General features: G+C 34.8%; 1 protein-coding gene, 1 long non-coding RNA gene and 2 other non-coding genes across 53 annotated transcripts in view; 3 read left to right on the plus strand and 1 right to left on the minus strand.

Annotated features, from left to right (window-relative positions):
* ponzr6 (plac8 onzin related protein 6) overlaps positions 1-876 on the plus strand; it is a 5,541-nt gene extending 4,665 nt beyond the window's left edge. The window contains 1 exon segment of the mRNA NM_001327905.2: positions 421-876. Within this exon segment, the coding sequence (NP_001314834.2) occupies positions 421-603 (183 nt within the window). The 3' untranslated portion in view covers positions 604-876.
* Positions 877-1,862: 986 nt separating this feature from the next.
* On the plus strand, positions 1,863-8,610 carry LOC147843110 (uncharacterized). Of its 50 annotated transcripts, none has more exons than XR_015495587.1 (12): positions 1,863-1,946; positions 2,356-2,446; positions 3,111-3,160; positions 3,578-3,875; positions 4,112-4,242; positions 4,372-4,415; positions 4,545-4,635; positions 4,715-4,835; positions 5,903-5,972; positions 6,094-6,260; positions 6,640-6,727; positions 7,256-8,610. It is a non-coding gene; the product is annotated as an uncharacterized LOC147843110 (long non-coding RNA). The 50 variants fall into 50 exon arrangements; XR_015495589.1 differs by having other exon boundaries at positions 6,094-6,251; XR_015495595.1 differs by having other exon boundaries at positions 4,732-4,835; positions 6,094-6,251.
* Positions 8,611-10,915: 2,305 nt separating this feature from the next.
* trnan-guu (transfer RNA asparagine (anticodon GUU)) lies at positions 10,916-10,989 on the minus strand. Its single transcript has one exon. It is a non-coding gene; the product is annotated as a tRNA-Asn (tRNA).
* A 531-nt stretch (positions 10,990-11,520) lies between these two features.
* Positions 11,521-11,593, plus strand: trnak-cuu (transfer RNA lysine (anticodon CUU)). Its single transcript has one exon. It is a non-coding gene; the product is annotated as a tRNA-Lys (tRNA).
* The last annotated feature ends 239 nt before the right edge of the window (positions 11,594-11,832 follow it).

Consider the following 11,832-nt stretch of genomic DNA (forward strand, 5'->3'; position numbering starts at 1 on the left):
ACCAACTCTGCTGAAAAAATGAGCAGCCACTTTAGAATATTTAAATGTGGTCATGCAACTGGCCCTTTACATTTCCTGCTAGTTATCAAACTAAGTCATAACTGTCACAAAAGACAATTCAATCACAACTTAATGTTAAAACAGCTATCATAACATTATTTATCAATATGTGGCTCTCTTTGAATTTTTGAAAGCTATAGAAAAATGTAAAACAGGAAATAGGTTGGGCCATTGTTTTTGTTTACATCCCTCAAAATGGCCTATACTGTTGCACTGTATTATAACTCTACATCAAGTTTTTAGATGCACCATAACTAAAAATAAGTGTGCCTTCATTTTGAATAAGGATATTTTTAAGGCAAATTTTGCACTAATCAGTTTTGCATCACATCAGATGTTTTTTTTTCCTCCTTCTTGAAGGGATCAATACAAGATGACTGCTGTGCGGCGACCTGTTGTCCAGTGTGTGTCTGGTGTCAGATGGCCAGAGAGCTGAAGGTCCGACAGCACTCTCTAGTGGTCATCAACCCTGCCGTCAGCCAAGTTCACGCCGTCAATGTGGCCTACCAACCTCCTCAAGCCATCAATCCTGCCTACCAATAGCCTCAGTGCCAACATTTATCCTCAAGTAACCCCAAATGCCTTTTGTTTTGCTGAAATTGCATAGTGCTGAATAGACATTATTTCAATATTTATACCTAAAGTCTAGCTATCTTTGCCAATATGTTTACTGAATGTGAGATTATATTATATTATATATATATATATATATATTTAGTAATTTTCTCTAAATGCAAAATGCCAAATACAGTTTTGAATATATTAAGTGATTGAGTGTACACATATTTAACTAAATAAATAATATATTTCCACATAAAGCTGTCTGTGCATTCCTGTTTAAATATATCATGATCCAAAAGTTTTGTGTGTTGAAAGGCGCAGATTGTAATATTCACAGCTAGAGGGCGCAAATTCACAACAAACAAAGGCATAGCATAGAAGCTATGAGAAATCATGGGAGACAGCACACATACGTTGGGCCGACGTCGGCCGAAGGTCAACACGTCGGCCCCTTTAATTCTAACATCGGTATATGGTCGGCCAAACATACGCATGATCGTTCGGTCGTGTGTTCTATGTTCCAGCTCAACAAACGTCGGCTCTGCGTCGGTTAACGACCAGAGGCCGACGAAGCACTTCATAAGCACTTGATCTCTCATGCCCATGAAAGAATCCGGCAACATATTTGGTTTACAAGTAAGTTTTTGCGTGCATAATAAATTAGACAAACGCGACATGCATCATGTGAACTGCGTCGGTCGGTCCAGCTTTAAATAGCCTACATTGATGCAGTAAAACTGACCAAAATGCCTACAATACATGATTTCAATTCATTAAAATATAAAAAGTTTTATTGTTATGCTTTAATAATGAAAACGTTGTTTTTTCTGGTGTTAACTGCTGTTTGCTTTTTTATTGTGGCTTTTTCTAATACATTTTTCCCAGTGTAAAAATCAAGTATGTTCTGCATTTCGGCTGTTTCATTAAAATAAACACCTTTTTACAGAGTGACATCTTTGTTTTATATATACTTGCATTTATATTTATTGGTTATTTATTTTTGACAGTGAATGCACAAATAAAGTGTTTGTTTTGTAACAGTTTAGTAGGCTATAAAGCTCGTCTTAAAGATAATAGCGTATATAAAACTGCTAAATACATTTTAAATTCAAGATATAAAATACAAGGTTATTATTTAAATTGTCTATGGAGTGATCATGTTTATAAATGTAATACTGCAAGACTTTAATGTGTGCGCGCGCGTCTTGCTTCCAACACTGGAGCGGAGAGGATGTTGCTATGGGAAACGAAGCTACAACACGACACGACACCACCTAAAAGACACAACACGACTTCTCTCAAGCTGCCGTTTTGACTGTTTTCAGGTAAGTTTAGTCCCTAAAACAAAGCAAATACTACATCAAACTGTTCCCCACACTTTTATTATTGGCAATTGATGAATATTCAGTTGAATATTATGTTATATAAGAGTGGTAAGTCTTCGTAAAAGTCCGTTAGCATATTAGCACTGGTAACGTTAGCGTCGGGGTAATATTACGTTAACTTACTTAATGTTAGCTCTTGTTAAACTTGTTTGTTAAAGTTTTGGCTTTTATTTATTCTTTATGTGTAGATGAGAGGTTTTGTCAATGTTTTATTGAATGCACTCCATATGTAGTCTAAAATACGCATCGTAACGTTACTAAGAACCGTGAATCAAAAGTTCAATCGTGTTTTGATATTTCATGGTATCTTAAACTAAATGTTAAGTAAAAAAGTGTTCTGTGGTTTCAGGAGTGAGAGAATAACCTCCTGCTACAGAAAATATAACTCAAGATTCCTAAATTTCTGAAGGGAGCTGATCACAGAGATGCAGGAAAGACAGGTAACTTTAAGCAGATGATTAATTCATATGAATTTCCATTGCACATCATTATGCACATGTTACATGTCTATATATTATGCATCTGTTACTTGTCGTTATTGCAGTTGTTTTAAGAAAGTTTTGACATTGAAACATGTTAGTGGTATTAAATTTCACATCACATGATTCTTCAGAACTTAGTAAATATATAGATTTGCTGCTAATGAAGTAATATTTGTGATTTTCATTTTGTTTAATTTTTTATGATTAATTGATTTATTAAATCTTAGAAAAAAGTTTACACTAAATTATTTGTCATCACATCTGTTTTTAGCATTGATAGCAATCCGAAATGTTTCTTGAGCAGCAAATCAGCACCATTTGATAATCACCATTATATTAGTTCAACCTCAAGCACTAAATCAACATCTTAAAAAAAGATTTCTGAAAGATCAAGTGACACTGAAGACTTGAGTAATGATGCTGAAAATTTAGCTTTACATCATAGCTATGAATTACATGTATATTTACACTGTTCACCCATCCCTTACACCTTAACTCATCCTTAAGTCAATTTAAGCCCTAAATGAATAATTTTTGATTTGTACAGGCATGATATGCAACTTGTATTCAGTCGTTTTGTTTTTTCTTTCTTTTGCTTTTGTTTTCCACATCAACTGAAAAGGAGGTCAAAGTTTAACCTAAGTGCCGTGTTGCTGATGAACATCTTTATATGTAAGTATATTTTTGACTGACTGCCAGACACTTGTCAAACAGTGATGAGCAAACGAATGGCCGTTCTTTTAAAAAGATCAGGGAGATGCAAGTCTGGAGATTAATATACATTTTAATTCAAAATTGATTTATCTGGAAATATTTCATAATGTTTTGAGATATGTGCCCTATATGCATTTAGATGTCCATGCATGTTTAAAATACTTTTAAATTTAACAACGGCTGCAAGTTATAAAAACATAAACAAACACAAAAATGTTAAAGTAAATTGAGAAAACATTTTCATCAGTTTGACAACAGGTAGATCAGCTCCTGACAGACATGTTAACAGATCAGTTTAACTCTTATTAAATTCATTCATTCATTCATTCATTCATTCATTCATTCATTCATTCATTCATTTACTTTTCTGCTTAGTCCCTTTATTAATCTGGGGTAACCACAGCGAAATGAACTGTCAACTTATCCAGCATATGTTTTACGCAGTGGATGCCCTTCCAGCTGCAAGCCATCACTGGGAAACAACCATATACGCTTGTTCTCACTCATACACTACAGACAATTTAGCCTACCCAATTCACCTGTACCCCATGTCTTTGGACTTGTAGGCAAAACCGGAGCACCCAGAGAAAACCCACCAAACGCAGAGAGAATTTGCAAACTACACACAGAAATGCCTGCTGATCCAGCTGCGGCTCGAGTCAGCATCCTTGCTGTAAGGCGACAGCACTACCTATTGTGCCACCACGTCACGCTCTTATTAAATTATATTTATATAATTTTGTGTTTCAGTACATGCTATTTTGGGAAGACAAAATATATTCATAAGCTCTCAGAAAATTCAATAAGAGAATTCATTCATTCATTTTAAGAAAATTAACTGCACAATTACTTGAAATGTGTGGGATTACATTATTTGTTAACCCAAAGTGAGTTTCTCTTTCTTTGCAGTATTGGATGCCTGATTGCAGTTCAACTCCAAACTCAGTTGGACCAGCTGATCAGTGTCTTCAGTATTACCACAAGCTACTGGGCAGATGTGTGGACAGCTATGAGCCAAACTTGGGACGTTTGGTTTTTAGGTAATACCAGTGACAAAGTATTCAGTAAATTGCTTATAATAAAAGATGCTCACTGCGTACCCCCTTATAGTTAAGTTGTTTGCAGTTTCATTGTTGTAAAAATACCATACTTTTTCCTTTTTTTATAAGCAGGTGTGACCGTCTGGGCAGCAGAAACAAGACAACTAATCATAGTTGAGTTGAGATTAGTATTATTAACTTGACTAGTTTGGTTGCAGACTTGTTCAATACTTAACAATTTGTATAAGTTACAAGATCAATGGTCCTGCTATCAATGTTTGTGTAACTTAAATTCATTACAGTTTAGATACAATCAAATGTCCAAACCATCTCTGAGTGAATGACATCAAGGAAACAGGATCAAAAGATCATTCATTATAGACCGTTTCATAGGTAACAGCACATCCTTTGTGAAAAATAATTTATTTTTGTGTCATCATCACAAGACAAAATACATTTCAACTGATTTCAGTTGGTTATATTTTTCAGGTCATTCTGTTCTCCTGGTGGTGAGGATGTGCAGAGGCTGTATTTGTGTAGCTGTATTCACACATACAAGTAGCCGACAAAGAGTTCTGGAGCAGGACAGACAGGTAGTTCACAGTGGCTAGGCTAGAAATTTATACTTGGGTGGCCAGAAAGTGGCCTCAGCTATTTTGGGGGGTCCATACAAATAAACCAGTGTAAGCGATACTATTGCACTGAAAAAATTAAATGAAAGAATTAATTAATCGGTTGAACACAAAATATTTTAAAGAAAGCTTAAGTATCAAGGTGGAAATATACAGTATCTGTTACATTGTAGTACATGAGCTGGCTAATACAGACTCGTAAATGTTTAGTTGTTAAGATTAGTTAAATACTAAATCCTATACTTGAGACCGGCTGCATATACAGCTTTAACTGAACTGAATTTAACTAGAACTACACCAGCATTCCAAGTGCTCTAGACTAGCTTTTTGCACTGGTGCGTCTAAAATGTTTGATGGCATTGCATTTAACACTGCAATTTTACATGTTAAATTCACAATCCATATAGGCAATATTGACTTGTAAATGATTAACAAAAATCGGGTCAACACACATTATGGGGATTGTGTGTAGAATTTTGAGGAAATTAATGAATTTAATCCATTTTGAAACAAGACTGAAACATTAAAAATGTGGAAAAAGTGAAGTGCTATCAATACTTTCCGGATGCATTGTATATGGTTTTTAGCACGTTATCAAAGACTTAAAAAAATAATCCAACATTATCTACAGCAGCAAAAGACCCTCCACATCAAAAGCTACTGGTCAGCTCACGATTCAGCAAACATCTGAAAAACAAATAGCTTATCATGCCTTCACAAGAAATCAGTGTTTTTGAGTCTAATGAAGATAGTACTATTTTATTAAATTATTATTTAGCCTGGCATGTTTACTGTTACAAAATATTTTAAATGTTTCTTAAAATAAAACATATTGTGTTCAATGGGGAAAAAGTAGCTGTTTTTTACACAGAGATAAAAAAAAAACACATTTCAGAGCAGTAATCACAATACTGTGAAACTGTGATATTTTTATCTAAGATTATACCCTCAGAATCTTATACCTGCTCATTCCTAGCCAGTTAGTTAAAGCATTCAGTCAGAGTTTTTTTTGTTTTGTTTTTTTTCAGTTGGCCTATATTCTGTTTTTCTATGTTCTTGGAAATGCTGCTGTGAATGAAAATGTGACGACATATCCAGGTTCTATAGTTAATTCTGAAATAAATCTTAAAATGAAACAATATTTAAAAATGCAATATTTAATGTGTCAGACACTAAATAAACATGTCAATTAATTTATATTAATCTGATTCCTTAACAGGGCAGCACGGTGGCGCAGAGGGTAGCACGTTTGCCTCACAGCAAGAAGGTCGCTGCTTCGAGCTTCGGCTGGGTCAGTTGGCGTTTCTGTGTGAAGTTTGCATGCTCTCCCCGTGTTGGCGTGGGTTTCCTCCGGGTGCTCCGAGTCCAAAGACATAGGTGAATTGGGTATGCTAAAATTGACCATAGTCTATAAGTGTGTGTGAATAAGTGTGTATTGGTTGCAGGTGGAAGGGCATCCGCTGCGTAAAACATGTGCTGGATAAGTTGGCCTTTCATTCCGCTGTGGCGACCCCAGATTAATAAAGGGACTAAGCCCAAAAGAAAATGAATCCTTAACAGTTAATATTGGTATAATGAGCAGCAGTTGTCATTTATGTAAATTAGCCATTTGAGCGTGCTTAGTTTGGGGTATGTTGTGCCATTAAATTGTCAATTGTCAATTTCTACATTTTAAATCTGCTTTAACTTTCTTCTTTCCTATGAACCTGGAAATATAAAATATATATTTTTTTGGTTTTTAACAAATTGCTTATTTTATTCTTAGATTGGTGTACGCTGATGGTCTGCTGAGAATTCTGCTGCGTTGAAGGGATCCTCCTGTCAGACAACCTCTCCAAAGTACAATAGGACTAGTAAGTAACATCTTAAACATACACTACTGTTTCATAGCTTTTAGGTTGGTATGGTAAATTCTCTTCTGATAGTGTCAGCTTTATTTAATTAATACAGTCAAGCAGTAATTCTGTGAATTTAATACAATGTATATAATTAATAGTGTCACATGATCCTTCTGAAAAAAATAGTATTCCAATGTACTGATTCTCTCCTCAAGCTGTTTTTTTAAATATACTAATAATGTAATGTGGTATCTGAAGATTAGACATATATTTAGATACACATTTATACTAACACAATGATACTAAAAACCAAAAAAAAAAACATTCATTATGATTTCACAAGGAATTTAACTTTCAAATGGCTTTTCTGAAAATTAGTGCTCAGACACACTCTTTAAGTTTAAATTAAATTACACATTTTAGCTAGGCACTTGCATAACACATACTCCAGTTATATGTCATGAAACAAATAATATATAATTGTGGTAATATGAACTGCTGCAATGCTAATCTTTCTCCTTTTGGTTTCTTGCTTTATTTAAGGGTTCCCACTACAAGGATTAGATTTGGCTACTGCAGTCCTGGTTTGGGCCAGCCTCACTTGTGAAGACTAAAGATGAAGACAACATACAAGAACAATTTAGAGGATGGCGACACACTTTTTATTCCACCTATTTATCCCCTTTTATGTGTAAGCAACATTCCACAAGATAAAACAAAACTAAATGACAGGTTATATCTTTTAATTTTATCTGTTTTCTTGGAACATTGTACACAGTTTATAACCAGTTATATATATAGGTCAGAGCAAGAAAATGTTATGTTTTCTTCTGGAGAAAGTCTTATTTCTTTTATTTATATTTTAGTTTTGAATTTAAAAAAAAACATTTTAAGGTCAATATTATCAGCCTCTTTAAGCAATTTTTTTCGACTGTCTACAGAACAAACCATCGATATGACCATTTATGTGAAGCTGCTTTGACACAATCTACATTGTAAAAGCGCTATACAAATAAAGCTGAATTGAATTGATATACAATAACTTGCCTAATTACCCTAACCTGCCTAGTTAAGCCTCTAAATGTCATTTTAAGCTGTATAGAAGCGTCTTGAAGAATATCTAGTCAAATATTATTTACTCAGTTATTAGAAATGAGTTATTAAAACTATTGTGATTAGAAATGTGTTAAAAAATATTTCCGTTAAACAGAAATTAAGGGATTATATATATATATATAATGACAAAATTTGTTTTGTTTCGTGCATTAGAGTTTGCTTAAAAAAACTGGTTATCTCTGAGAAAGTATTGTTATTTGATATTATTGATGTGTTATTAGTTCATAGGAGATTGCAAATTGTTGAATGCCATTTATAAAAAAATTGTACTACAGACTTTAATAAGATTTTATCAGAAAATTATTTTAATTTGTATGATTTTATTTACTACTGTAAATATTGTTTGCTTGGTATTTATTTTGTGTTTGTGTACTCTTTTATTATTGTAACTCGCTGAAGAAAGTCTTTTGGATAATGAACACATGACTGGTATTATCTTGTATTTAAAAATTATAGTCTTGGTTACATGCATTTTCTTTAACACTATTTAAGAAATTATAAGCATTATAACATGTGCTTACACAAGTTATTTGTGTTTTTACTATAGTAAACTATAGTCACCCTCAGTGTACATGTTTTGAAGTACTTGTAAATATTCCTATGGTCTTAATATAAATGCTGCAATGGACTTTGTATTTAAAATCTTTATTGCACAGTAGCTTAGCCATGGTTATACAACTTGTTGGTTTTGTTTTAAACGTGATAAAACATGGTTATGTGTGATAAAAGTATGTTAATCTATTTGTATGTTTGTGAAAATATTAATAAATCTTCAACTGTTATTGAGAGTGGTGTGTCGTGTTTATTATAATAAGCAGCTGCTGCAGCTAGTGGTCCATAAGTATGAGCAAAACGCCTGAGAACAGCGCCTCCGCGGTGCGGCCGGTATTTCCGGTTGCGTCGTCCTAACGTCGGCCGGACAGCGTTTCCGATCATTTGCCGACGTCGCGGCGACATTTTGCCAATTAGCAAACGCTCCCTGAGCGACATCGCACCGATGGAATTTTGAAAATCGGCACGACGTCGGCCCAACGTATGTGTGCTGTCTGGGATGACGCTCGTATATGCAGCACAACTCCTCAACATTTCTGCTGTCTGTTAAGTTGCTAATATCAAAATGAAAATAGGCAGTTCCTTAAATTATGTTTTCATTTTATTGTTGAGAAAGTGAAACAACGTAGCCAGGGTGATGTGAATGAAGTTATAAAGTACACTGTTCCCTTTGAAGATTTACCCGTATCCTGGGTAGTCTGTTTTCCATATCAAACTGAGGGGAAACTACAGCCTTGATTAAACTTGCAAAGTCTGAACTTACAATGAGAGGATGCGAGACTGAACTGTGTGTGTTAGGCTACTTAATAATGTGGAAAAGCCCCAATCAGAGAGGCGAATGTCGGCAACCAAGCCTCCGTTTTTAGATGTCTCCGTTTTCCCCCATCCACACTGAGACGGAGCAACAGCATTTTAGAATGAAAATGGCCTCTTCAGCGTTTCCAAAATGCTACGTTTTCGGTGCTCGAAAACTCCGGCCTAGTGTGGACGGATGGCGTAACCGTAGCAAAACTTATGTGTTTTAAAACGAAAACGTATTAGTGTAAAAGGAGCCTAAGGCTTAAAGCCATCAAATTTAATGAAAAGAAACTGCTGAAACAATTGCTGGTGTGAAACAAGTGTGACAGCATAAAAGCAGTGGAACTTTATTATGCCACAGTCAGCTGCTTCCAGAAGGGATCACATGAAGAATATGTTAAAGGATTTTCTTTTCGTTTCCCTGTTTTCCATATAGGTCCATGCCAAATTTGCTTATTTCACTAAATTTTAACATTCTTCAAACCATTTAGGATGACACGCAAGTCAGCAAACTAACAAAGATAACACTGAAAGGTTTTTAAATATTTTAATGAAAAAAATTACATATTGTGCCTTTAACTTGACAAACTCAAGTGTGTGGTGTGAACTGATGATCTTTTTTTTGTGTGTGTGACTTGACTGTTAGCCTGTCCAAACAGTCAACACAGAACCCCTGTGTGACTTTAGTGAGGCCTGAAATTGGTCATATGGGAATTTGGAAATAAGGACTAACACAAAGAAACACGGCTGATGTTAACAACAACTGCAACAATAACCAAATCCATTTAACCATGCATAGAGTAATAGTAATATCCTACTCCCATACCTTTTTGGGTAACTCCACAGAAATATGATCTTTAGCTATCTTAATGGCTATGTACACTGATGCAGGGGATGCCACAGTAAACAAGGAAAGAAATGTTATTTTATTTGAAAAAAAATAATTAATTAAATCCTGGGTCAGATACAAAAATTATAAATCCTCCACAGGCGGGCAGTCGTGTAACGTCAAGATCTCTTCTGTCATAATATTTGGATTTCTATGTAAAGCTATCTAAAAATTACGATTTTACTTTGCCATTATTACTTTTACAATTGTTTTGAGTGTACATTTACCTAATAAGTCAAAATGCGTTTTGAAATCTAAATAAACTGAGCGGATACGAAATTCCGCTAAAAGCAGATCGCTTTACGTCAGCGCGTCAACACCGGCAGCACGCCGACGACATCCTGGCTGAAGAGACCAAAAAGAAGGTAATTAACGATGGAAACGGGAAAGTTGCACTTTAAGTGCTACGATAAGAGAAAATATCGTTTTGCCTTTGTTTATTGACAAAGCTTTGTCAAATTAACTACCCTTCCTTATTTTGATTGTATTTAGGCCTAAGTTAACGTACAGCCTAAGCAACAAAACGGGTAATGTTACGGGCATAACTTATGTGTACTGTTTTAACGTTAATATTCGTTGAATTTATGTGTATGATATATAATGTTTACGTTTTCAGTCTTATAAAAACTGTATACACGTTAGTTTTCGAGCTTAACTAACATTAATAAACAAGTGTATTTACGTTACAATAGTGAAGTACACTCAATCAACGGTAGGAGGGTCTGAAGAGGCAAAATTGCTAGATGAAGAAAAAGCGTTGGTCAGTGCCCTCGCTGATCTTATACTTTGATGCACGATTAATAATTGTAACGATAAATAATTCTAGCTTAATAAAAATAAAAATATCTCGTCCCTGGGTGGGCTCGAACCACCAACCTTTCGGTTAACAGCCGAACGCGCTAACCGATTGCGCCACAGAGACAGATAGCACGGATTATTTCAAGGCCAACCATAGTGTTACTATAGTGAAACGTTGCACATGAGTTGATCATTACTCTACATTATTCTACAACGCGGTCACAGTAAATTACAAAATGTAATCATTTTAATCAGCCTACAGTGGTAAACATGGTGATTTATTATACTTTCAATACCCCGTTATCTTTTGCTCCTCGGGATTATCTGTATTTTAAGTTAACGTTACATGATATTAGCATATGCACATTATACCTTTTCGGCGGGATTTGTGTTTGAATAATTCATGTTTTGTCATCCTGTTCCTCTCCGTTTACGTTAACGTTAGTTATAACGTTAAGTTACGTATGAGGAACAAACACGCTCCTTATTTCGTACATTCGTAAAGTTGTTCTTCAACTTATTCGACTATAATTCGCTCTGGAGTAAAAAAAAAACAGTAAATTGTGTTATTTTTGGTATAAAGACAAATATATTGGTGCCTCTTTGGTCTGTGGTATAGCATCTAAAAAAGTTAGCGGCCAATGGCCACCATGTAGCCCGGCTAGCTCAGTCGGTAGAGCATGAGACTCTTAATCTCAGGGTCGTGGGTTCGAGCCCCACGTTGGGCGAGTAGCTTTTATCCTTATGTAATCTCTGGATATTATTCATAGTCAATAGTCATAGGTAGGGCCACTTTTATGTGAAATAATTTTGGGAGTATCATAACTAAAAACATATGTGAAATAAAAATAGTAGGTTTTACAATGCAAATCCATCTAGATCTACTTATTTTGTAAACAACACATTTATAATATAATATATCCATCTATTATAAGACAGAAAATATTACTTTACAAACTATACTGTA

This window comes from Danio rerio, chromosome 7, assembly GCF_052040795.2.
Source record: "Danio rerio strain M-AB ecotype USA chromosome 7, GRCz13ab, whole genome shotgun sequence".
Lineage (NCBI taxonomy): Eukaryota > Metazoa > Chordata > Actinopteri > Cypriniformes > Danionidae > Danio > Danio rerio.